Source organism: Aethina tumida, chromosome 4, assembly GCF_024364675.1.
Source record: "Aethina tumida isolate Nest 87 chromosome 4, icAetTumi1.1, whole genome shotgun sequence".
NCBI classification, from domain to species: Eukaryota; Metazoa; Arthropoda; class Insecta; order Coleoptera; family Nitidulidae; genus Aethina; species Aethina tumida.
This window is the reverse complement of record NC_065438.1, coordinates 8,611,110-8,637,867: the sequence shown is the minus strand read 5'-3', so window position 1 is coordinate 8,637,867 and position 26,758 is coordinate 8,611,110. Positions and strand designations below refer to the sequence as shown.

At 28.5% G+C, this 26,758-nt stretch overlaps 4 protein-coding genes across 5 annotated transcripts; 3 read left to right on the top strand and 1 right to left on the bottom strand.

Annotated features, from left to right (window-relative positions):
- Window positions 1-1,508: 1,508 nt before the first annotated feature.
- Window positions 1,509-5,469, top strand: LOC109596071 (pupal cuticle protein 20-like). The gene is made up of 7 exons (XM_049966715.1): window positions 1,509-1,577; window positions 2,866-3,053; window positions 3,334-3,514; window positions 4,460-4,583; window positions 4,635-4,801; window positions 4,863-5,105; window positions 5,156-5,469. Exons 2-6 carry the CDS (start codon window positions 3,036-3,038, stop codon window positions 5,096-5,098), a joined length of 726 nt encoding a protein of 241 aa, XP_049822672.1. The 5' UTR covers window positions 1,509-1,577; window positions 2,866-3,035; the 3' UTR covers window positions 5,099-5,105; window positions 5,156-5,469.
- Window positions 5,470-15,569: 10,100 nt separating this feature from the next.
- LOC109596080 (endocuticle structural glycoprotein ABD-4) lies at window positions 15,570-18,776 on the top strand. Its single transcript, XM_020011532.2, has 3 exons — window positions 15,570-15,616; window positions 18,094-18,212; window positions 18,264-18,776. The coding sequence occupies exons 1-3, from the start codon at window positions 15,602-15,604 to the stop codon at window positions 18,535-18,537; spliced, it is 408 nt and encodes a 135-aa protein (XP_019867091.1). The 5' UTR covers window positions 15,570-15,601; the 3' UTR covers window positions 18,538-18,776.
- A 2,813-nt stretch (window positions 18,777-21,589) lies between these two features.
- On the top strand, window positions 21,590-23,974 carry LOC109596072 (cytochrome P450 6a2-like). Its single transcript, XM_049966159.1, has 6 exons — window positions 21,590-21,856; window positions 21,906-22,143; window positions 22,201-22,490; window positions 22,551-22,903; window positions 22,964-23,245; window positions 23,301-23,974. Exons 1-6 carry the CDS (start codon window positions 21,678-21,680, stop codon window positions 23,462-23,464), a joined length of 1,506 nt encoding a protein of 501 aa, XP_049822116.1. The 5' UTR covers window positions 21,590-21,677; the 3' UTR covers window positions 23,465-23,974.
- Window positions 23,975-24,173: 199 nt separating this feature from the next.
- LOC109596103 (endocuticle structural glycoprotein SgAbd-8) lies at window positions 24,174-26,493 on the bottom strand. Of its 2 annotated transcripts, none has more exons than XM_020011558.2 (3): window positions 26,445-26,493; window positions 24,431-24,645; window positions 24,174-24,370 (listed from the first exon to the last, which is right to left on the bottom strand). In XM_020011558.2, exons 1-3 carry the CDS (start codon window positions 26,454-26,456, stop codon window positions 24,244-24,246), a joined length of 354 nt encoding a protein of 117 aa, XP_019867117.1. In that variant the 5' UTR covers window positions 26,457-26,493; the 3' UTR covers window positions 24,174-24,243. The 2 variants fall into 2 exon arrangements, with proteins under 2 accessions (XP_019867117.1, XP_019867116.1); XM_020011557.2 differs by lacking the exon at window positions 26,445-26,493 and adding an exon at window positions 25,153-25,209.
- Window positions 26,494-26,758: the final 265 nt, after the last annotated feature.

Genomic DNA, 26,758 nt, shown 5'->3' with positions numbered 1-26,758 from the left:
CTCACACGACTTCACCATAAACAATCGTAAAATAAACGCTTCGGCTTTAGAATAGAGGATTTTTTTCGAACTTAAGGGAACGTGCTAATGTGTCTAAATAAATTATTGGCGGTGTGCTGAAGGCGCACATGAAAATGAGCAATAAACTGTCGTTTAGCCATTGAATCTTCCGCAATTGTTGCACCATGCAATAGGAAGAAGTGACCTTTATTTAGTTTATCAGATCACTCCTACGGTTTTATGCAGGTTTGCTAGGAATTTGCATTTAACTGAAAAAGCGTAAACTGTCCGCAATCTCGTCAGTCTCATCTGCTTGCTTAGATGGGTGCACATTCTTGTAACACTTTACTTTTATACAAATAAATATGATATAAAAATGTGTGCACAAAACTGTATTGTGTTAATATGTCCAGTTTTCATCCCAAAGGAGCCTTTCTATCATAAAATTGTCAAGGCCACCACGATCTTCAAAAGACAATGGGTTGATGTACGGATGCACTGTAAATAACGATCCATTGTGAATGATCAAATGTGGAGTAGGTAATTGCGATACACTTTACCTTGTCATCAACTAGTTGATCTAGTTTGCGTCGCGTTAGGAGTAAAAGTCTCTTCGATTTACATCATTATCAGATTAAAATTGCTTTAATCCTCCTTAAAGGAGACGCATCTTTCTCACATTTTAGAGGAAAATATGTCAATGGGCATGAAACGGGATAGTTGTGGCATTAAGTGGTCGTGATGTAGTCACTCCTAATTAGGTTAAACATTGAATAGCTGAGCTACTGATTTAATCGAGACGTGATTCTCCTCTGCTCATCCCAACTGATTTATGCCCTTCAGGATTCAATTTTTTTTTTTAATATTGTGAGGTGTTAACCAATTATTACAGTTTGCATCATCGCACCGTATTCGTTTTATTGATCTGATTCCAATAAAAAAAAACTGCTGTTACACATAATGAATACATTATCCGATTATTTCATGTCGTCTTGCACAAACATAGAAAAATAATAAAATAAAAATTCCATCGCTCTTTTTTACCATCATAAACACTAAAACCATTAACGCATCTTGATCGTCTTCTCATTGTGTGCCTACTACAACCATTGGAATTCGTAGATGTGGAAACACCATTATTGACTTACTTACCCAGTATCGACCAGTCAACTTTTTATGCACCATCTACACTGGCTCGCCTTACTTTTGCACAGTTTTTTCGTCATTGGCAATTTGTTTCGATTCTATTGCTTCCTTATTGTAGGTACACGTGTGTGATGATGAATTTTTTTCCTTTGATGGTTCCACTTTTTGTCTATGATTTAATGGTAGTGAATCACCTTTTAATTGTCTTCCTCTTGCTTTTCAACACTATTGTTTTGATTTAACTTAACTTTGGAAGGCTTGATGTGGTTATTACAGCCTTCCAGTTGGCTTCAAGCAGTACCAAACCAGTAATTAGTGGTTTACTTTTGGCAAAAAGTTTCTGTTATTAATAATAAATGTGACCAGTGTTAAATAAAGATATATTTTGTCGTTGAGTGTATGTTGTTCACAGGCGATTGAATTGTAGTGTGGTACGTTTTTAATCGAAAGTCTTCTTCGCATTTAACTAACTAGTTGACATTAACTTTACATCCATTTTAGGCCTAAACATACATCTACAAATAAAGACTTAATTATTGTATATGGGTGCACTTTTAATTATTTACATGTGTTATAAAATATTTAATTGCTGTTACAGCCATCAAATTCCCAATTTAGTCGATGATAGAACCTTATGGTCCAAAATTTGACTATAGCGACGTGTTGTGAACAATTTCCTTGTTTTGCAACAGATTTGAGAAATTTCAAATCGTAGTATTTGGATTAATATCACTGTATTCCTTATTCGAGTAAATTATTTCGAATTATGGATCGATGAATGTTTCACATCGTTGGGAAATTTCTAGTTTTATATGGCGAAGGTGTCATTTTATTAATTGATTTTTATGACATTATTCTTGATGGTAAAGGTATGGTAAAATTGCTTCATTTACAAGTAAAACTGGTGCAAGAGTTTCGCTGAGGTATTGGTCAAAAATGCGCTTTGGAGTAATTGGTCAAATCGTTGCGATTCTTGAGCTAATCAATTGGTAAAATGGCACATGTTTAGACAGTAATTGGTTAAATCATTTGATAATTGAAACAACTTAATCGCCTGTTGATACAATTTAAGAAAATAAATGGATTAATTTATTCGTTTAGATCAGTATTTAAATCCCCATACATGAATTAACGATCTGAATATTTGGATTTGGAACTTGTTTATGGAGTAACTAGATTATTGAAAACAGTATCAATTTATTTCAATATCTATCAGTTTTTTCCATAATTATTATCGTTTTTTCACACATAATTAAATATATAAAGCATACAGATTTAATTAATAAAAAATAATATATTAATAATTTGTTTTTATAATAAATAATGATAACCAAATAAAATTTTATTATTATTATTAGCAATTTAGCTATTTTCAAAATGTTCTTGTATCTGAATAATTTATAATGAATATTTTAAAAAGTCAAAAAATAATTATATGATTATAAATATTATGAAATTCTGATATAATTAAACTGACTTAATTAGTGTTTAAGAATTTAATAAATAAAATATCCTGATGTTTTTTAATATTTTAATATTTTGAAAAATTCCCCAAAATTTCTTGTTTATTTTAAATAAAATTAAATAGTTTAATGTGAATTTTCTGATTTATAAACAAGAAGAAAATGGCATGAAATAATCGAGTGAACACTGAATGTTATGAAAGGTCGTCGTGATGAGTACTGAAACATCCCGAGCTGAATTGTGTGCATTTTTCAGGTGAGCGGTGGTGGTGGTGAACTGGATGTCATTCGCGACCACGTTAATAACTATATAAAGCTCAAACACAGGCCCATTGTTAGTTACATTTAATTAGAGAACATCAAACCGATCAATTATATTCGTCTCATCTTCTCGTTTGTCGTTCAGTTCTTGTGCGATTCGGTAAAATGCTAAGACTTGGGCTGGTAAGTCAAAAATTTTATTTTACACGTAAGAAAATTTTAATTATTTTATAGTTTTTGTTGAACTAACTAAACCAAAGGGATTTTTATTTTAATTTTAATTATTTTTTATCGCTTAAAATATTTTTTTATTGTTAAAAATAGTTAAAAAATTGTTTAATTATATTTTAATAGTAAAATAAAATATAAATTAAGCATTTATTTTATTTAAATTTATACGTTACCATGCATGGATTTTAATTCATTAAAAATTGACTAATTAAATCTAAATTGTTTGTTATAGTTGGTGACAGCAGTCGGACTGATAGGGCTGTGTTCAGGGGCGAGTTTGGAGAACACGTACTTACCACCGGGCGCAGGTAATGCGGGTGGAGGACCTGGACTCAGAACGCCCTTCGGAGGCGGTGGAGGCGGAGGAGGAGGAGGAGGAGGCGGCGGAGGTCGCGGTGGTGGTGGTAGACTTGGTACACACACATACTTTTTACTCTCAACAGTCACGTAACTATACTACCCAAAACAACGCCAATAATTCATCAAAACTTGTAAATAAGGACACAATTTATCAAAACACACAAAGCCACAATATAACAAACAAAACTAGAACATGTTACAATCAAAAAATACAAACTAATTTGGGAATGTATTGCAGCATGATTTACTAGTATTTAATTGGATCCATTTACGTGTTTAACAACAAATTAATTTTGGATTTGCCTTACGAACCGGCCAGTGATTGCGCCATTGAAGATGTTGCTTATGAATAGGTAGTTATCTCCGTAACTGGAGAACCAATAAATCGCTATCAGGAAAGTGCAATCGGGCGTCATAAATTTGCGCAGAAACTGTTGAACATATTACTCGGGTCTATCATATTGAAATCCTATTTAAATTATGGCTTCTGCGTGACATTAATTTCCATTTTAACATGCAATCAATCGACAATAATTAAGGGATAAGGAACAAATCTTACGATATAAAGGTCAACCAAATACTTCTTAAAGAATCTTTTTATCGTACTTATTTATCCTTCTTCCTTCATCGTTAATTCGCCAATAACTCAGTTACACATACTGGGTGAACGTAATGCGATGCGTGATAGGTTGAACAAGTGCCCGATGAAATGTGTAACGTCCCGATACAGATACAGGACAAAAGGATGGGCTACACGAACACACGTCCGACTGGTCGCTTTTAAATTACACACGAACGGCGAGATCTGAAGTGAAAGTCGTGACGAAGCATCGGGTTTTGGCTTGATTTATTAATGGTTGCGGTGGCAGATCGTTTTGTAAATTGTCTACTTATCGTTATTGACGTGAGAATTGGCCGTGTACATTAAGAAGCGTTGTGCATGGTATTGTAGGATGCCCCATTTTATGGGCTTATGTAATATTTGTTGTGATTGCAAGGAGGAAACGGAGGAGGTGGCGGCGGCGGCGGTGGAAACGGAGGAGGCGGAAATGGAGGCGGTGAAGAAATTCCAATCATCTCATACGAAAACGTAAACAATGGCGATGGAAGCTACAAATGGAGGTAATGACATTTTTTTCTGCCTTTCTTTTCTCTTCCATCATTAAATTTTAGTTACGAAACCGGCAATGGAATAAAGGCACAAGAGGAAGGCGAACTGAAGAACGCTGGAGGAGATGACGAGGCGCAATCCGCTGTTGGATCATTTGAATACACCGCCCCCGATGGCACGGTCATTAAAGTCGAATATACTGCTGATGAAAACGGATTCGTTCCTAAGGGCAAGCACTTCATCTCTTTTGTAGACATCAAATCTCATTGATTGCATCTTTGTTATTTCAGGAGATCATTTGCCAACTCCACCTCCAATTCCCGACGAGATTCTGAAGAGTATAGAGGAGAACGCGGCCGCTGAAGCTGCTGGTGGCGGTAACGGATATCCTGGTGGAAATGGAGGAGGCAATGGAGGTGGTAATGGAGGTGGTAATGGAGGTGGTAATGGAGGCGGCAATGGAGGTGGTAATGGACGTGGAAACGGAGGAGGTGGCGGAGGCGGAGGCAACGGATACAGATATTAGATATATAGTAAGTGTCAATGCTTGTTTGGATGATGATTATATGCTGTTTCATTTTAGGGACGACAGCTGGATAAAAACAAAGAAGACTCTCCATGATCTATAGCTAAGCACTATCTTCATCTCGTTTTTGATTTTATTTATTTTATCATAAGTTACCTGACATACAGAATTTTCACTGTATGTGATAATCTTTAGTCATATATTTTAAATAACTTTTAGTACGATGTTTTGTTTGTTAAGTTAGTTGACGACTGTGCTATGAACTGGTTTACTGAATCCATTGTGATTATCTATTTATTTGTCTTGTCGAGATTTTGATAAGGCAACGTTGTCAATTTTTTATATGTATTCTTTGATACGTATAAAATGTAATGTGCAAATATTCAAATACATATTTAATGTATAATTTGTTGATTTATTTCTAAATCAAATATTAATCCCAATTTCAAAACGATCACTACAGATACAATAATATAATATGTCTATGGATATTATAAATAAATCCGAATAAAATATATTTTTAAATTTTTATCTTCTTTAGTCCAAATTAAATTTTAAATTTTCTGGTAGAAAATATATTTTTATTTTATATATAGTTATATAAGATACAAATTAAGAAATTAATATTACAAATTAAATATAAAAAATCTTTTTAAAAAACGAAATTATAGTATAAATAATTAATCCATAGATTAATAACCCACCTACATCTTCTGCTAATACTGAAAGTTAAATTATTATTTTCTTCTTGGACAATAGCAGTCTTTTGAAGATTTATTAGTTCTTCCTAATTATTAAAAAAACAATCCAAAGATTAAATATTTATTTTCTCCTTTAAATGTATATATTTAATTAATTGGTAGTACTTACTCTTATTTGCGCAGGAAACGGTAGTACGTCAATGGACTGACCACTTTTTGAAAAAAGTTGATGACATCTTACTAATATGAAGCATCTCTAAACCTATATATTTAATTAATTTGTAGTACTTACTCTTTTTTGTAAAATGATCGAAGTCGTCAATGGACTACTTTTTGAAAAAGGTTAATGGTATCCTACTAATATGTGGAGGAACATTGTTCTGTAGCATGAGGAATGACTACTGGTTGAAATATTAGATTAACGTAAGAAACTGATCTTAAAAATCCTTGTAATAGAACGAACGAGATCAGTTCTTCTACCAGCACTGTTCTTAACATTTGCTTTTCAACTAAATGTAACTAGTTTGGATGACCCTTTGTACATTAATAACACCTTAGCATCTTCTGTTCATAATGAACATTAAATTATTAATATCTTCCTGGTAGATATCATCCATTAGAAGATTGTTAAATAGTTCTTTCTGGTTATTAAAAAAGTAATCTGATATAGTATCAAAGATTAAATATTCAATTTCTCCTGTAAATGTAGTATTTACTCTTTCTAACATGCCCCACACATGGTTGAAACATTGCATAGGAAACGGTAGTACTTCAATGGACTATTTAGTTTAATGTCCCTGCTAATGTGTGGAAAAGCATTGTTTTGCAGCATAAGGAATCATTACTGGTTAAAATATTAGATTAATGTAAAAAACTGCTCTTAAAAATCTTTGTAATGGAATGAGATCAGTTCTCCTATTAGTACTAATTCCACCTGACCCCATTAATCACCTCAATCCCTGTGAATTTCTTGTGACGTTTCTAGATGAGATATATGTCCAGAAGTTCTTCAGACTAACAATGAGCACTTACTATACCTATAATATGTAAAACTAAAAAATTTGTTTCAATTTTGTGTTGTTCCAGATTGTAGGCCCTAAGTAAGGCTACTTATAACACCCTGATTGATGTCTAACAAATTCGGAACCAGATTTTGCGTTGTTCCAGCCTTTAACTTTTCAACTACTCTTTGCATTTGCTCTTCACTCAATTATTGCATCCCCATAATAATTTCAAATTAAATAAAAAATAAAACAACTAATTTTTTAAAAATATTTTTTCTAAAAAATCTCACATATTAGTTAATATATAGAATTTAGTTTATTTATAAATATAAAAGTAAGTATAAAGGTATTTGAACTAAAAATCAATAAATTGAAAATTTTAAGAGTGCTTTTAAAATATCTATGTCATGTTCAAACTGAATATTGTACTCTGGGTTGCCTAATTTAGAGCTTAATAATCTTACTTTTAAATTTTAAAGAAGCGTTACTTTGTTTTAGGTAAATTGTTGGAAGATTACTTAAAATATTAATTAGACACAAATGCCCAGGAATTATTAATTAATTCAAATAAAAACAATAATAAAAATTATATAATATTTCATAATTGACAAATAAACAAATCATTGATAATTAAACTTAATTAAACATTCTTATTATCTTACTTTTAAGTCATAAATAATATTTTTGGAAGACTTTCTAATATGCAAATTAGTCAATTTTTAACACAAATCACAATGAATGGTTAATTCATTTTACTATTCTTATGATAATTGACAATAAACATATACTAAACATGTTATGCAATTGCACAAGGTCTATAATATAAATGTTTTTTTATCGATATTTATAAACACTGAGAAGTACACTTAAGTATATACAAAGCCATTTTCACTTTCAATGACACCAATATAATCATCTGCAAGCACTGGAATTTGAATTCGTACACCTGGAAATCTTCAGACTAAACTTATTAAGTATTATTAATTAATTAGTGTCCAATTCAATTTAATTAACTATTATTAGTGTAATAAAATTAGGTGAGAACAGCTCATTGGTGTTTTCTCTTGTCGTTTTATGATCGTATCAGATTACAAAAATTTTAAATGATTGTAAGAATATAAAAAATCATTAATCACCCAGTCAAAGGTCGTTTTATCCCAAATTCAATCGACAGTTGTCTACTACTTTTCCGTTATGTAATTTTGATTGATCAATTACAAGATATTTTCGATACATCAATGATATAACTCTTTAACATTTCAATTGCCGTGTTCTCGAATATTTAAAACAATGCAGTGTTTTGAAATTCATAATAAAACGTTATGATAATTGAAAACTGAAATGTTTACCAAACACCGAAAGAATCAATCCCTTTAACGACAGCCGCACCATTTTTTCACATCACACATGATTAGAGGAGCGGTGTTATGTAAAATCTATTGGACAATAGTATCATTAACTCAAAGGTGATTCAGGTCAACATACCGGGGATCATGAGTGTTTGGGTAATTCTTTTCCCGCAATTATCGGATTATATAACGCCACTTCGGCATAGTGTTAATCGGGCCGATCTTTATTGTGTTATTTACAAAAATATTGGCATATTTGGCATGCCCAATTACGTCAGCATCCACTTATGCATGATACATGTCCTAGTTCATGGCAACAGCCGTAACCGTATCCGAAACAAGACGTATCCTCCATAAAGACGGCATTGTTTTCGGAAAGAAGGAAATTTAAAGAATTTTTATGAGTTTTCAGGAATTTTTGGCTTAATATTTCCTCCACTTACAGTAGTAATCGAAGATATAGCACAAATTACTATCATAACGTTAATTAAATATTTTATATTTATATATTTATTTGCAATAAAACGGTTTTTATTCAAATTTAAATTATATATTTTATAACTAATAGAGTATTAGGTACACAAAATCTGTTATAAAACATCAAAAAGCATTAGACAATTTATTTATTAGTTGTTAATAGTATTTCTTAGTTTAATAGTTTGTTTTTTAATAGTTTTCTTCATTTTCATATTTTGTATTGGAGTTCGCGACAAATTGACCAATAAATGCTTCTAACCATTCAATATTGAGTGTGTACTATATCTTGATGAAACCTTTCACCGTATTTCTGATACTGCTCCATGATGCAGGAAAGAAATCTAAGCGTGAGAGTAAAAAATGAATTTTAAGGAACGTGGCATTTCAAAGCTTTGTACGAAGAAGTTCTTCAATGATTTCCTAATAGTTTGTGGTCCACGTCTCATTTAATATGCTTATAAAATTTCATTTCTTCATAAGTTCTCATATTTGAGGACCTACAAAGATTCCTTCTTTGAAAACCTACAAAGATTCCTTATTGAAAACCTTTGTTCATGGTTTTTACATAATTTTTCATAAGACCTAGCTTTATATAAAGTGGTAGTAGACATTTTTTTCAGGTAAAATCTAAGTGTGACTGTAAAAAATAAATTTTAAGGGACGTATTGCATTTCAAAGCTTGTATGAAGAAGTTCTTGAATGATTTCCTGGTAGTTTTCATTTTTTTTGTTTTTAAGTGGTCTTTTATTCAGTCTCATTTAACATACTTATAAAGTTTCGATTCTTCATAAGCTCTCATATTTGAGGACCTACAAAGATTCCTTCTTCGAAAACCTACAAAAATTACTTATTGAAAATCTTTGTTCATGGTTTTTACATAATTTTTCATAAGACCTAGCTTTATATAAAGTGGTAGCAGACATTTTTTTCAGGTAAAAATCTAAGTGTTAGTATAAAAAAAGAATTTTAAGGGACCTATTGCATTTCAAAGCTTGTATGAAGAAGTTCTTGAATGATTTTCAGGTAGTTTTCATTTTTTTTTGTTTCTAAGACATACTTCAACGAAAGCTTTCCATGTCCTTATTTCAGTCTCATTTAACATGCTTATAAAATTTCGATCCTTCATAAGTTCTTATATTTGATGAACTACAAAACTCATCATTGAAAATCTTTGTTTATGGTTTTTATATAAGTATTCACTTACTTAGATCTCTTTTGAACATGGATTCATCATTTCAAAATACGCTGGAGGATAGTTTACTGAAATACATTCTTGCAAGTTTTGTTGATTCAATCTACATCTAATTGTTGTCTTTTTAGGATATTTTCTTATTGTATTTTCAATAGTGTGTGTTGTTTAATATTAGTTAATAAGCATTGTGAACCTTTTTTCCGAAGGAAGTTCTTAGAAATATCAGCAATATTCAACAATTCTTTTTAACCTAAGTTAATTTAATAATTATTAAGTGTCTAAATATTTCGTACTTTTTTCAATTATTATTATTAAATCCACTAATAAATAATTATATTATATTAGTATAAAATATTATTAGTTTATTCTGACTGGCCAAATTTTGAATTAAATCATTTTAAAAAATACATAAACATTTTGTGCCATTTCTCAGGCCTCCACTGTTCAATAATAAGTTACAAAATAAAATTTGATGTGGTGGGTGTGAAATGCGACGTTTCTACATACACACATACACATACTTGTTTCCTCATAGCATTATGAAAACTGATTCAGTAAAAGTTTCCGTCAATCATATTTGCATTTGTTCAAATATTGAAAACAATTGCACATTGTAATTTAATGTTAATAAGTTGGACGTTCGCTGTTTGGTTCGGCAGTGATTGATTTGATTATATAATTCTATAACTTTTTAGAAAACGACCTCTTGATATTAATTTGCATAAATGAACATTACTTGTGCTGTAAAAATTTTCCAATGCATATAATACAAAAAAAGGAATATTAACACCGTGAAACAAGACCCGAAACAATGTTTATAAATTAACGGGACAACAATTCGAAAAATCTCAACGTGACATTTCCGAAATTGCATCTGAAATATATGGATCTCGCGTTTCGAATCTCCTTTTGGGCCGCTTTCCATTTTAAAATTTATCGATCCCGATTTCCATATTAACAATTGGTTGGATAATACGACCACGTACCGAAAATATGCATGTGCATTTTACGAGAAATCACAAGGATTTATTGCAAATTAAAATTTGGATAAATACGAGTAAATGTGAATTTTAATGTGAGTTTTTGACGTATTCCTTATGATTTTTTTAGGTGAAAACTAAACTATTAATCGTTAATTATTAAGTTTCTTTTATTGAGAAAGCTGAAGGGAAACATTTAGTTTATATTAATAAGTTACATAATAAAAACTGTAAAATAAAATGTAGCACAGAATCAGAATACAAAAGCGTGTAATCAAGATGAAAAATTCGCTGATTAAATTTGTCAAAATTTCTCCCAAACATAATTTATTATCTATTATTTTCGGCCACATAAGTTATAACAAGTTGTTTGTTAATAAAATTTATTACAACACCGTCGAGTTGTTGAACGCAGTTTCCAAGAATCAATATATTATGATCACTTCAGTAACATTTACGACTTGACGAACATATCCTAGTTTTGTTTTGCAGGACCAAAGCGTTTCACGGTTCGGTTTAAGGTTGAATGTCGTGTTTAGCCAGTTTCTTTTTGAAAATCGCTTGCACAATATCCCACCATTGCGACCTTCTAGTGATTTGTCTTTTCACGCTATTACGAACGAATCGCATGTAGTGATTCATTCCAAATAATAGGATAGATGTCCATTCATTGTTACATTGTATTAATTAAAATAACGGAGATGTTTGTATTTAAATAGTACGTTCTTTGTCGAAATTAATTGAATTTCTTTTATTTTAAACGTTTGATTTAATGCTTTTTTATTTTATCATACTATGTTTATTATTTCTTTTTAATTACAATAAAAATAAATTTTTAATATTACTTTATATAATTATTTAATTTTTTTGTATAATATTTATAATAACTATATAAATAACTCGTAAAATTTGTATTTTTCGTCTGATTTTGGCAACTTATTTTTAATTATAAACCAAGAAATGTATGGAAAAAATGTCATGTTTTTCTGAATATTTCAAATTTATTCATTTGTCTTGAATTTTGAGATAATTCATTATCAATTTCAGAAAAATAAAGTTTCCTATTTGAGAAGTATTATTAATATAACAAAATAAATATATTAAAATTCAGCTGTTGGTTATAGTTATATACAAGAAAACAATACCAACATTTGAAATTAAATACTCAAATTCCTCAGACATAAAATATTCAATTATAAATTTTATGGAAAATAAATTTGAGTTACATTTAAAATAAAGCCGTTGAAAAATATTAAATCACAATACTATATTATAATAAGATCAAAATTATGAAAAAAAAAAAAAATATTGTTAAAAAATTGATTAGAAAGAAATATATTCCAAAACAAAAGATAAGAATTAACTTAGAAACTTATTCTTTTAAAATAAACTCAAATTATTATGATAAATTTTTGAAAATTCATGACTTAAATGGATAAATTTAAAGTATTAATTAAAAAACTGTTAAAATCATTACACTTTGGGATTTGTATGCGAATATCTTCTAAATGATTAGAGTAATCGTTTAACCACAACATACCTTTTTTGTAGAGCGTTCAATTTCCTATGAAAAATGTAAATAGAAATTTTCTGTAAGATCAAGTAATGACGAGATATGTATATTGTCACATGGGACTGAAGAAAAAATGTAAAACTAATGTTTGTATTTAAATAGAATGTTCTTAATCGATATTAATTGATTTTTTTTTTTTAATTTATTTGATTGATTTTTATTTGACCATAGTATTATGTTTATTATTTCTTTTTAATTACAATAAAAATAAATTTTTAATATTATTTTACATTTGTTGCAATATATGTTTACAATATTTATAATAACCATACAGAGTGTATATAGTTATTATAAATAACTCGTAAAATTCATATTTTTTCATCGTATGACAACATATTTTTAATTATAAAGCAGGAAATAGTGTATATATGGAGAAAATGTCATGTTTTTCGAATATTTCAAATTTATCCATTTAAGTCATGAATTTTGAGATAATTCATTATCTATTTCAGAAAAAAATAAAGTTTTTTATTTAAGAAATATTAAATATAACGATAGAAAAGTAAATATATTAAAACTCAGCTGTTGGCTATAGTTATATACAAGAAAACAATATACAAAAGAGAACTACAATATTTGAAACTAAATTCTCAAATTCCTCAGATAAAAATATTCAATTATAAATTAAAAATAAATTTGAGTTAAATTTTAAACAAACTCGTTGAAAAATATTAATTAAATCACGATATTATATTGTAATAAGATCAAAATTATGAGAAGAAAATATTCTTAAAAAATTGATCACAAAGAAATATACTCCGAAAGATAGGTTATAAACTGTTATTCAATCAAAATAAACTCAAATTTTTATTATACGTTTTCAAAATTCATGACTTAAAAGGATAAATTTAAAATATTTATTAAAAAACTATTAAAATCAATACCCATTGGGATTTGTATGCGAATATCTTCTAAATGATTAGAGTTATCGATTAACCACAAGAGACCTTTTTTGAAGGGGCTTCAATTTTCTACAAAATATGTAAATCGAAATTTTCTGTATGATCAAGTAATGACGAGATATATATATTGCCATATGGGACTGAAGAAAAAATGTAAAAATGATGTTTGTATTTAAATAGCAGGTTCTTTATCGAAATTAATTGAAATTTTTTATTTTAAACGTTTGATTTTATGCTTTTTTATTTTATCATAGTAATATGTTTATTATTTCTTTTTAATTACAATAAAAATAAATTTTTAATATTATTTTATATAATTATTTAACTTTTTTAGAATATTTTTAATAACTATATATAGTGTGTATAGTGTATATCACAGTGTATATTATAAATAACTCGTAAAATTTGTATTTTTCGTCGTTTGACAACTTATTTTTAATTTTCTTTCGAATATTTCAACTTTATCTATTTAAGTCATGAACTCTGAGATAATTGATTATCTTTTTCAGAAAAAATAAAGTGATTTATTTAAGAAATATTAAATAGAAAAGTAAATATTCAATTATAATGTTTATGGAAAAATAAATTGAGTTACATTTTAAACAAACCCGTTGAAAAATATTAAATCACGATTCTAAATTGTAATAAGATTAAAATTATGAAAGGAAAATATTGTTAAAAAATTGATTACAAAGAAATATATTCCGAAACAAATGATAAGATATAATTTAGAAACTGATATTCTTTCAAAATAAACTTAAATTTTCATGATACGTTTTCAAAATTCATGACTTAAATTGATAAATTTAAAATATTTATTAAACAACTATTATTGGGATTTGTATGCGAATATCTTTTAAATGATTAGAGTAATCGATTAACCATAAGAGACCTTTTTTGTAGAGAGTTCAATTTCCTACAAAAAATGTCAATAAAAATTTTCTGTACGATCAAGTAATGGTAAGTAACTGAGATGTGGAGAAGCTTTCTATTAAAATTAAGAGGTTATCTTTGGAGAGCATTTTTTCAGAACCATTCCCTAAAATTATAACAAAGTTCTCCCTCAAAGAACCTCGCAAAATGTCAAGACAAGTTACGAAGGGAATTTCGACACAATTTAATCTAGTTGTTAATAGCAGAACAGTGAGAAATGATGGTTTACATGACCGAGTTGCAGTTAAAAAACCACTGCTATCAAAGAAAAACACGTCTCGTTTAGCATTTGCAAAATCCCACTTGTTATGGACTCAGGAAAAATGAAACACTATCTTTTGGAGTAAATTTAATTTGTTTAAGACGGATGGTAGAACATTTGTGAGACCACCAGTGGTTGAACATGATGGCAGAAGCATTATGGTTTAGGGATGCTTTTCACGAACTTCCTCAAACCATATAGGAGCAGTGCCACAAATTCCTGTTTTACATATTATAGAGAATGATAGGTTCTACGCCTTAATGGTGCCAAGCAGTGATAGAAGCTAAAGGTTTCGCCACAAAATATATTTAATTTATTGTTAATATTTTATGAATATTAATAAAATATTCTATTCTTTTTTCTATACCAAATTGATTTTTTATTAAAGAATGTATAAACCTGTGAATATAATAATCATTGTATATAATCTTCCAATAAATTAGATTTTCCATCACTGTTTATAAAAAAATGTTAATTATATTTTTGTTATAACGTGGTAATTAAATTTATTGCACATTGTTATTGAGAATCAATAGTAAATGATAGATAAACGAATATAAATGTGGCTCATAATTTGTTAATAATCTTTTATATTTAAATATACTACATTGTTTTTGTTATAAAGCTTTATAGTTTAATGTTATTGTAATTAATTATATATATTCAATTATTTATGTTAATAAGATAAAATGTCAATTTATTTAAATACATAATAACGGTAATAGTTATATTTACAAACACTAAATAGTTTAAGTAAAAAATTAATTATAGTTAATTGCATCTAAAAAAATACCTAATTTTGTCTAGTAAAGTAACAAAATATGAAATGATTGTGACGAAAATTACGAGTAATATATCCGAATCTTTTGAAACAGTTGAGGCAATTAAGCCATAAAAAACCCAGATGATTCAATTGTCATACTAAAATTCGACATTGTCGATACGTGAATACAAAATCGCAAAAAAGGCACGGGCACCGTTCCGCGGGTGGGGGATGGCGAGCCACATATTCGGGGATAAAAAAATGTATAAATGTTCCGGTCGCCGGACAGCATCCCACAACAGATTGCCGGGACGAGCCGTTGTGTGTAATTTATTTTTTCGGTGCACGTGCGAGACCATTGTTCGAGATGAAAGTGATTTTCGTAAGTATTTTGTGCGGGACGATATATCGGACCAGTGGAGACTGTGAGTTGCTGCATTTTTTTCCGTTTTTCGCCTACATTTTGGACAGTGTGGGACTAATTTAAATTTTCAAATTAGGAAGAGATTTTCTTCCCTTTGTTCTTATATCAAAGAATCTAATGATTATGCATTAATTGGAATGTTTAATTTTTAATTTAATACCAACACATTTTAGTTGCAATATATTTTTACAAAAAGCCTAACCTAAGAAATATTTGTTGTATAAATATATTTTTTCTAATACTACTATACATATTTAAATATTTTCTATTAGATTTAATTATGTTAAAAATAATTTTAACCAATTATAAATTAACATACTTTCTTCTTATAATATTATAATGATTTTCCGGATATAATAATTAAGTTATTAACAATAGTGGAATAAGTAATTTTAAATAGATACTTGACTATGCAAAATATCACAATTTAAAATTTTTAAGCTCCACTAACTATTAATTAAAAATACTTTTCTTATTTAATATTGCTGTCATTATAATATAGAGTAATTGGTCAAATAACATTTATGCTAGTTTTATTTTAAAAATTAAATTAACATAAAATTTGTGTATAATTTTACCATTTTTTAAGTATTTTTAAAATTTTGATAAATCTTGACAATATATTCTTAATTTCTGTTAATTAGTCTAAATATTTTTATACAGAAATGTAAACTACAAATAGTTTTTATGAATATATATTTGCGTAAGTTAAAAATGAAAAAGCATAATATACAACATCCATTTGTTAATTTTCTGGATTAAAATTAATTCTAAAAATTTATTTCATTAAGTTATTTTCAATAATTTATTAATTTATATTCAATTTTTTAATTGGAATATAATTTTAACAACTTTTTTAAGTATTTTTAAAATTTTGATAAAATTTTACAATATGTTCTTAATCTCAGTTAATTAGTTTAAATATTTTTATAAAAAAAATTGACTTAGTATATAGTTTTTATGAATATATATTTGCTTAAGTTAACAATAAAAAAGCAAAATATATAAAATCCATTTGTTAATTTTCTGGATTAAAATTAATCCTAAACATTTATTTCATTAAGTTACATTTAATAATTTATTAATTCATTTACAATTTTTTAATTTGTATATAAGTTTAACGACTTTTTTAAGTATTTTTAAAATTTTATAAAACTTGACAATATGTTCTTAATTTCAATTAATTAGTCTAAATATTTTTATAAAGAAATGTGACTTATAAATAGTTTTTATGAATATATATTTGAATAAGTTAACAATAAAAAAGCAAAAAATATAACATCCTTTTGTTAATTTTTAGAATTAAAATTAATCTTAAAAATTTATTCCCTTAAGTTGTTTTTAATGATTTATTAAATCATTTTCAATTTTTTTAATTTGCATATAAATTTAACAACTTTTTAAGTATTTTTAAAATTTTAATAAAACTTGACAATATGTTCTTAATTTCAATTTATTAGTCTAAATATTTTTATAAAGAAATGTGACTTGAATTTAGATTTTATGAATATATATTTGTTTAAGTCAAAAATATATAACATCCATTTGTTTCATTTCATTAAGTTATTTTTGAGCCATTTTTAAAATTTTGATTAAACTTGGCAATAAGTTCTTAATTTTAGTTAGTTAATTTTTAAAATTAAAATATAATTAATTAATAATTTAATAAAGAAATGCGCATTACAAATAAATTTAAGAAGTAAAAGTTTTAATGAATTCATATTTGCTTAAATCAAAAATATAAAAGCAAAACACACCCTTTTGTTTTCTGAATTAAAATTAACGTAAGTAGTTTTTAAAAATGCATTATTGCAAAAATTGATTTTAAATAAAGTCAATTTTTTTGTATATAATTTTAAAGACTTTTTTCAAGTTTTTTTAAATTTTAATTAATATTGGCAATATGTTCTTAAATTCATTTAATTAATTTAAATAGTGTCTCTAAAATCAAAATATAGTTAGTTAATAATTTTATAAAGAAATGTGAAATAAATTTAAAAAAGTATTTATGAAAGTCAGTCTTAATTTCATTTTAAAAGTATTTTTAGAATAAAAATATAATTTATTATATTATATTTATAAAATTATTATTATTTAAGAATATGCATAAAAACATTACGAAATAAAATAGTCAATTCAAATTTTAATCAAGTGTGTTTTATGTGTTTATATTTAATTTTGCGCCACAAAACACAACGCAAAATGGCAAGCCGATTACCTGTAATTAAACGTCAGATAAATTAGCAGAAATCCCACGTTGCTTGCACGAAACTCGTGAAGAAAATCCATTATCTTCGAATTGTCACACTCCGTGTTTCATAACTTCACAAATTAACTGAGAAACTGTCGCATTTCGTGTTGTTAATTGCTGTTTTAAATATTTAAATCAATAATTAAACTCGCATAAATTAATTATTAATGCAAATTTATTGTAGGTGTCTGTAATATTATTCTTCGGATGCGCATCCTGCGCTCCACAAGGACCACCATCCGAGCCAATTCCAATCCTGCGACAGGAACAGGAAGTTAACTTCGATGGCTCCTACAAATACAGGTTAGGCCACTAATAAATTTTCGATTTCCCTCAATAACGTCACATTTTCAGTTACGAAACGGGTAACGGTATTGCCGCCGACGAGCAGGGATTCCTGAAGAACGCAGGACAGCCGGAACAGGAGGCGCAAGTCGCCCAAGGACAGTTCCAATACACGTCGCCGGAAGGGCAGGTCATCCATCTCACCTACATCGCGGACGAGAACGGTTTCCAACCTCAGGGAGACCATCTACCCACTCCGCCACCGATTCCTCCAGCGATCCAAAAGGCTCTGGATTACCTCGCCTCTTTGCCCCCGAGCAAAGACAATAACGAGGCGCGATAAAAAGATTAGTTAATTTAGTTGTCTTGTACATAATTTGTGTTTTCGTAGGTTTCTGTACTGTAGACTTGAAGAACTGAATGTCACATTTGGTTGTGGTTGAAAGTAGACCATTGGTAGTTTTAATTTACTAAATGTCTATAGGTCAAATCGTCCTGTATATTTTTATATTATATAATACATATTTTTTATATATTTTTGTATATATTGTGCCAAAAAATAAATCACCTATTGACGTAATGTCTTTGCTTGCTTTAATTGTGTAAACAATATAGAAAACAACTGAAATATAATAGACAAATTTTAAAAAAAGTTGATACAATTTTATGATTTTTTAAAAATGTCAAATGAAAATTTGTTAGAATATTTCGTTGGTTAAAAATCAAAGCTACAAACAATTTAGGAAAAATATTTATAACTTCAAATTTTACCTCGAATAACTTTTAATCCAGGAGAGTTGGAGAGTTAAATTTTTTACAAGAATATGTTAATTATTGACAAAACATGTCACGTGAAAGATGACATAAAAAATAGAAGCAGAAAACAACTTTTATCATGACAAAATTAGAGCCACTCTTCATAAAAATTAAAGAAAGTAAATCCAACGTAAATGGCCTAATATTTAATATTCCATCCAGTAACCCTCATTGACTATAAAAACCTCACATCTTTTTGACATAGACGAGATTAAATTGAAAATTATATCCTTGTCTATATTGTTCCAAACGTTTTTCATTTGTTTTAACAAATTTGCTTTAATCTTCTTCTCCATAATCTTCTACAAGTCTTTTAGTGTATTAAAATCGGGAGATTGAGCTGGCAACTTTAGGACATTGATTTTTTGTTGAACAAATCAATTTTTAACAAGGTTGACTGTGTGTTTGGGGTCATTGTCATGTTGAAATATAAATTTTATCGGCATTTCCCATTCGCAATAGGGTAGCATGACATCTTCTAATATGTTACGTTACGTGTTACACACAAAACGATCCATTTTGACTTCTATTTTGTGAATCGGGTCCATATCGTAAGCGGAACAGCAACCCCAAACCATATCACAAAATTAGAGCCACTCTTCATAAAAATTAAAGAAAGTAAATTCAACGTAAATGGCCTAATATTTAATATTCCATTCAGTATCCCTCATTGGCTATGAAAACCTCTCATCTTTTTGACATAGACGAGATTAAATTGGAAATTATTTCCATATCTATATTGTTCCAAACATTTTTGATTTGTTCTAACAAATTTGGTTTAATCTTCTTCTCCACAATCTCTTCTAAGTCTTTTAGTAGATTAAGATCGGGAGATTGAGCTGGTAACTTTAGGACATTGATTTTTTGTTGAACAAACCAATTTTTAACAAGGTTAACTGTGTGTTTGGGGTCATTGTCATAGGGTAGCACGACATCTTCTAATATGTTACATTAATTTTTACTTCTATTTTGTGAATCGGGTTCATATCGTAAAGGGAAAAGCAACCCCAAACCATACCACTGAACACACTTTTTTTTGTGGCTGGCTTGTGGAGCGGTACTGAGCACCAGGACCACGACAAGTTGGATCCATCCTGGTACACTGAACACACGTGTCACGTTAAAGATGACTTAAAAAAAAATAGAAGCAGAAAACAATTTTTATCGTGATAAAATTAGAGCCACTCTTCATATAAATTAAAGAAAGTAAATCCAATGTAAATAGCCTAATATTTAATATTCCATCCAGTATCCCTTATTGGCTATAAAAACCTCACATTTTTTTAACAGAGACGAGATTAGATTGGAAATCCTTGCATAAATTGTTCCAAACAATTTTGATTTGTTCTAACAAATTTGCTTTAATCTTCTTCTCCACAATCTCCTGCAAGTCTTTAAGTGGATTAAAATCGGGAGATTGAGATGGCAACTTTTGGACATTGATTTTTTGTTGAACAAACTAATTTTTAACAAGCTTGACAATCGGGTCCATATCGTAAGAGGAAAAGCTACCCCAAACCATAACACTGCCACCTGCCACATGAAGTCTATTGTTTTTAAGGCGATGAAGAAACTGTCCCCCATGAAATAAAAAATATACTGCAAAATGATCAAAATAACTCCCACCTCGCAGTATGGGGCCTAACGTAACTTGCTGGAAAATTTAATTTTTAATAGTGTAACACAATTGGTAAAACTAGTGGTTGAAATCACAACTGTTGAATTTATTGTACAATTCAGATTGATATAGGTTTTCTATCCCCTCTTTTTATTTAAAAAAACTATTGGAATGAAATATCAATATGTCAACGTTATATTAAATACTGCTGGATTTATAATATTTATTGCCAAATTATGTTAATTAAAACAGTTATTTGTGTCTTCCAAATTAACTGTGAATTAGGGTGTAAATATTTGTTCGACGACCTTAATGAATATTGAAAATTGTTTAGTTAAATCTGTTCAAAATGTATGTATTAAAAATAGTTTTTCATATAATATGTATTTTAATAAATTGAAAACTAATTATTGTATTAGGGAGAAATTAAACAAGGAACTGGATTCGAAAGTATCTAAATAATTTTCTTTCTCATTCTTATTTTATAAATATTTTGTAGTTTTTTACATACCTTGGAAAAGAGACTAATTTAAAATATCTCTAATGTTACAAATGTTTTCGAATATTTGAATGTAATGGCAAAGCCTAAGATTTCCATATTTACTTCTGATTATAATTTTAATCATTAATATTGTCACGCACTCTTGTTAAGTCCTTATGTCCAAAAACCATTTATATAATTAAAACTGGTGACAAGACATCAAAGACTTATATAAATTAAATAAACACTTCACAATTATCATGTTGATAACTGTGTTTTAACAGCTTGTTAAGCATTAACTTAAAAACAATTTTTATAATAGTTTGTGCGTTAAACTTGTTGATATCTAAAATTACCTTATCTGTCGGATTTATTTTGTTTGTGTCTCAAATATAATTTCTCGTAACTATCATCTTGATATTTACATTTTTATGCGCTTGTCATGCCTCCTGTTAATAATTTTAAATGACCTTAGATAACTAAAATAAATTGGCTTGTATAAAACGGTTAATGTTTCAATTGCCTTAATCAGTTCAAATAGTGTTTGTTCCCGGGCATCGATAGGACGATGTTTTGGTGGCTATTAATAGTAGTATTGTCTTTGGCGTATGCCTTAAATAAATTCATTTTCGGCTATTGGGAAAGATTGAAAGTGCCGGGTCCCGCTCCTACATTTATCATCGGAAACCTTGGACCTCTACTTTTTGGAAAAAAAACATATCATGAGTTTTATAGCGACATATACAAGTAAGTATAGTGAAGTTATATGAAAAATTATTATTAATCAAGTTATAAGGAATTGGTATGGCTATCCGTTTGTTGGAATTTATAAGTCCGGATCACCAGCTTTGCTTGTCAGAGATCCAGATTTGTTAAAAGCGGTCACTGTGAAAAATTTCAAGAATTTCTACGACAATGATGTACATCTTGACAAGAAGAACGACCCAATATTAGGCAGAAACATATTCTTCCTGAAAGGAGAAGAATGGAAGCAAACCAGGGCAATACTAACCCCTTGTTTCACATCTGGCAAGGTAACCTTCCCAAAACAACAACACTAACATTATCTGTACGTTTTTTTTATATTACAGATGAAAACATTATTTCCTTTGGTTGACAATGTGAGTAGGAGACTTGTAAATTACATCAACAAACAAATCGAAGAGAATAACCCCACTTTAGAACTAAAGGAAGTTTGCACTAAAACTACTCTGGAAAACGTTGCAATTTCTGCTTTTGGGCTTGAGGCAAAATGCTTTGAAGATCCAAACGCTGAATTTAAGCAATTAGCCGACAAATTTCTCACACCTGGAGGTTGGGAAGTATATAAAATGATGTTGGTAGCCACATTTCCTTGGCTGTCCAAGTTCTTGTCTCTTAAGTAATATTGATTAACATATATAATATATCCTATGAGTTAATCGTATGATTTTAATTTTAGATTGGTTTCAAAAGATATTGAAACTCACCTGATATCTCTTGTCCAAGGAACAGTGGAGTACAGGGAAAAAAATAATGTTCAAAGAAACGACTTCCTTAATACTCTAATGCAGCTACGGCAAAACAACCCCAATTTCAAAATGATTGATGTGGTTGGTAATGCTGCAACCTTTTTCGCAGATGGTTATGAAACTAGTTCTATAGTTATGAGTTTCGCACTCTTCGAATTGGCACGCAACCAAGACGCGCAAGACAAAGTCAGAAATGAAATTATAACAAAAATTCAGGAGAATAATGGCGAATTAACTTATGAGTTAATGATGGAAATGGAATATTTGGATGAATGTTTAAGTGGTAAATATCACTATCATACATACATTTTAAACATTATAATTATTATTTTGATTTTAATAGAGTCACAGAGGATGTATCCTGCTCTAACAGTCCTTTCCAAAGTTTGCACAGAAAAGTTTACGTACCAAACAACCAATACTAAAGACTTTAATGGCTTGTCGGTCACTATTGAACCGGGAACAAGCATTTTGTTACCTTGGGGTTCTTTCTTCAATGATGAAAAATACTTTCCGGAAAGTGATAAGTTTATTCCTGAAAGGTTTTTAAAGGAAAACAATTCCTTGTCAGATGTTTCCAGAGGACTTTTTAAACCTTTTGGTGATGGACCAAGAATTTGTATAGGTTTGTGATATTTTTAAGTTTCATTAATTTTGATTGATTTGTAATTAATTTTTAGGACAAAGGTTCGGGCAACTCCAAGTTAAACTGGCTATGGTACATATTTTGAAGAATTTTAAGATAGTTTTTAATAAAAAAACTAAAATGCCCCTGAAGTTTGACCCCTATTATATTATGTTATCCCCCATTGAGGGACTCTGGGTAGACTTTGAAAAACTTTAGTTTGTTTCGTGTCCTTAATACCAAAGTTGTTTCATAATCTTATTATAATAACATTTCCTTATTATTTGATTTTTAAATGTAAGTTTTCTTTAAAAAGCATTAACAAAAGAAAATGATAACAACGAATTTAGAAACACAACTAAAAATAGTTATACATACAAATTTGGTCTTCATTTTAGATTAAAAATTGGAAAATAGCATCTCTAGTTTTGGCCAATTTTTATAATACCATTCATTTTTATAGAGTTTTCTATTGGATTAAGAACAGAGCAATTTTTAACAAGTTTGGCAGATTGTTTAAGGTTACAGAAATATAAGAAGGGAACAATTTATGAAATTTAAATTTGAGAAGCTGTACTTCCTTTATGAGATTTTCTTAATTAATGGAAGTATTCTAACAGCTCCCAAATTTTGGCCATACATTTTAGAAAAACCTTTTATTATATATTATTATAAATTATGTTCTATTGTTCAAAAAATGTCAAACAACAATTCAATAAAAAATTGATTTGAATAATGAGTTTTCTTGAGAATAAAAGATGTGTTGCAGCCCAATTAACTGTCTGAAGCACTATGCAAATTAACTAATTAATTTTACCAAATATTCCCCATCAAACTTGACAGTGCCACAACGAGGATATCTTTATTTCCCACATTCATTTAAATATTAAGCAATAGGTCAAGGTTCGATCAAGGATCTAGACCAGACTAAAAGTAATATTTTAATATCACAAATAACAACAAACTTAACAAAAACACATGTATAGTAGTAATTTCATTCAGTTGCTGTCAGGGTGTTGCTCCTGCCACCTCAAAGCTCTTAGGATTTGTTCCGGAATTGGCGGTGGGGTTGGCAAATGTTCGCCTTGCGGCCTGAATCCTTCTTCGTCGGCCGTGTATGCAACCCTGTTAAAAAAGACCATGAGTAACAGTTGATAATTTGTTAATAGTTTCAGGATTGGTTACCTAAAGGTTTGTCCTTCGGGAGAAGTGAATTGATATTGTCCCCTGGCAGCAATTGTGTCCGGGTTCTTTAATGAACCTTGTTCTTCAGCAAAAATTTGATTTCCGGTTTCGTAGGCATAATTGTAGGAGCCGTCTGGATTGATTTCGTTGATGATTCGGACGATAGGCACGGTGTTCAGTTGAGCAGCTGTTAGTGCCACTAAGGTCAATAAAATCTGCAACATCGAATAATTATGAATAAGATCTTGTGCAAGCAGGAAGTAGGATTTTTATAAAATTCAATGTTTACAACTTTGTTTGTGAGATAAACAATTACAAAAAATTTATTACTTTAGTGGGAGACATTTGTAATTAGAAATTACTGACACATTTACAAATTTGGGCAGCATAATGTTTCACACTTTAGTTTAAAAAAAAACACATAAAAGAATATTAATTTATTACGTTAGGTACTTACAAAGTATGAAGTATGCAAAACATTAACTTTCATGTTTAAGACTGACATTTTGAACGAAAATTTCAGACTGAGAAGATTATTGACCCAATCACGCAATGAACATTCACCAATCCCTTCTTAAGCTCAAAGTTAATTTTTTACTTGTAAACAATAAAATGTTAAGGGAAACTGACTAATAGAAATAAGTAACAAGTTGAGAGTTTGACCTGTGATTTTTCGTCACTTCACCTGTTTGTTTATTGTTATGTAAAAGATGCCTACTTACAATCACTTTCATATTCGTTCAAAATCGATATTTCGGATGAAAATACACAACTGTTAATATTCTTGTGAACCTTACACTAATATATGTTTGCCCCTCTTCGAAATAAAAAAATCATTCGACAAATTGTGTAAATGTATTACGAATTATGTCAATCTGAATATCTACGTTTATTGAAATTATTTAAAATTGCGACATAAATATGATTTTACTGCTGAATTATGCTAATCAGATACGGTTTAGATTCATCTTCTGGTATCATCTACATATTAGGGAGTCAAATGATTTTCTGTTCCTTATTAATATTTAATATTTATATTATTTGATTTTCATAAGGCCAAATTTAATTTTAATTAACGTACCTAGAGTGAGGCCCATTTGAAAGCGAGATTAAAATAATTAAATAAAATTTAAATATTTTTAAACATGAAAGCAAATTTAACTACATCACTGGATTAAAAACCCCCGAAATGAGTATATACTAAATTTCATAAAAAATTATGAATTAATTATTAATATCATTGAAAAAAATTATAAATCAAATGTTCTTATGAATTAATCTTTTGAATTAAGTAGTCTATGGAATAAAATGTTAAAATGAACACAAAATCTCACTTTTCAATAATATTGAATTATATTAATTAATAATTATATTAATAATGCTATATTTATTATATTATATTAATATTAATATACTTAAAATTCAAATTCTTTCTTTTGAAAATTAAGTTAATTTGTGCTATTTTATTTAATTTTCCCACCAAATTGTGAACATGCATATTTTATATGAAAATTGGTATATACCCATTTCAGGGGATGCTTAATCCAGTGCCGTAGTTAAATTTTCTATAAAGAATTTAATAGTCAGATTAATAGATTTCTTCAATTTTTATATCTAAAAATTAGTCTGATTTTCAAGCTTTACAACTGAAAAAAGTTGTGAACATCGGTTAAAACTGTATGACTTTAACAATAAAATAAGCAAATAAATAATAATTTCTTAAAAATATTTAAGTTAATTTAATAAATATAAATATTATCAAAAAAATTAAAACTTTCGTTAATTATTTATAAAATATATTTAATTATTTATAAAATATATTTGAAATAATTATTAATATTAAAATTATACACAAGTTCTAGAATAGGTTACTAAAAATATGTATAGTTACTATATACTTTCACAAAATGTGAAATATTATAATAAACACTAATTAAAACTGCACAATTCGCACATAAATTTTCCTTCATTTACTGATAATTAAATAAGCACATAAAACACGTAACAAACTTACAATCACTTTCATCTTTTCAAAATTTATTATTTAGTTGAAAAACACAACTGTTGAATTTATTGTACAATTCAGATTGATATAGGTTTTCTATCCCCTCTTTTAATTTAAAAAAACTATCAGAACGAAATATCAATGTGTCAACGTGATATTAAATACTGCTTGATTAATATAATTTTATTGCCAAATTATGTTAATTAAAAAAGTTTTTCATGTCTTCCATGTTAACTGTAGATTAGGGTGTAAATTTGTTCCACGACCTTAATGAATATTGAAAATTGATTATTTAAATCTGTTTAGTCTATAAGTATTAAACA

What these genes read in the sequence shown, in the direction of transcription:
- LOC109596071 (XM_049966715.1), top strand. An exon ending in GATGGAAGCTACAAATGGAG is followed by an intron (nt 4,584 to 4,634) that starts GTAATGACATTT and finishes ATTAAATTTTAG; the next exon opens with TTACGAAACCGGCAATGGAA. An exon ending in AAACGGATTCGTTCCTAAGG is followed by an intron (nt 4,802 to 4,862) that starts GCAAGCACTTCA and finishes TTGTTATTTCAG; the next exon opens with GAGATCATTTGCCAACTCCA.
- LOC109596080 (XM_020011532.2), top strand. An exon ending in GATGGCTCCTACAAATACAG is followed by an intron (nt 18,213 to 18,263) that starts GTTAGGCCACTA and finishes TCACATTTTCAG; the next exon opens with TTACGAAACGGGTAACGGTA.
- LOC109596072 (XM_049966159.1), top strand. Translation starts at nt 21,678, where the DNA reads ATGTTTTGGTGGCTATTAATAGTAGTATTGTCTTTGGCGTATGCCTTA. An exon ending in TTTTATAGCGACATATACAA is followed by an intron (nt 21,857 to 21,905) that starts GTAAGTATAGTG and finishes TCAAGTTATAAG; the next exon opens with GAATTGGTATGGCTATCCGT. An exon ending in CTTGTTTCACATCTGGCAAG is followed by an intron (nt 22,144 to 22,200) that starts GTAACCTTCCCA and finishes TTTATATTACAG; the next exon opens with ATGAAAACATTATTTCCTTT.
- LOC109596103 (XM_020011558.2), bottom strand. An exon ending in CCCGAAGGACAAACCTTTAG is followed by an intron (nt 24,371 to 24,430) that starts GTAACCAATCCT and finishes CTTTTTTAACAG; the next exon opens with GGTTGCATACACGGCCGACG.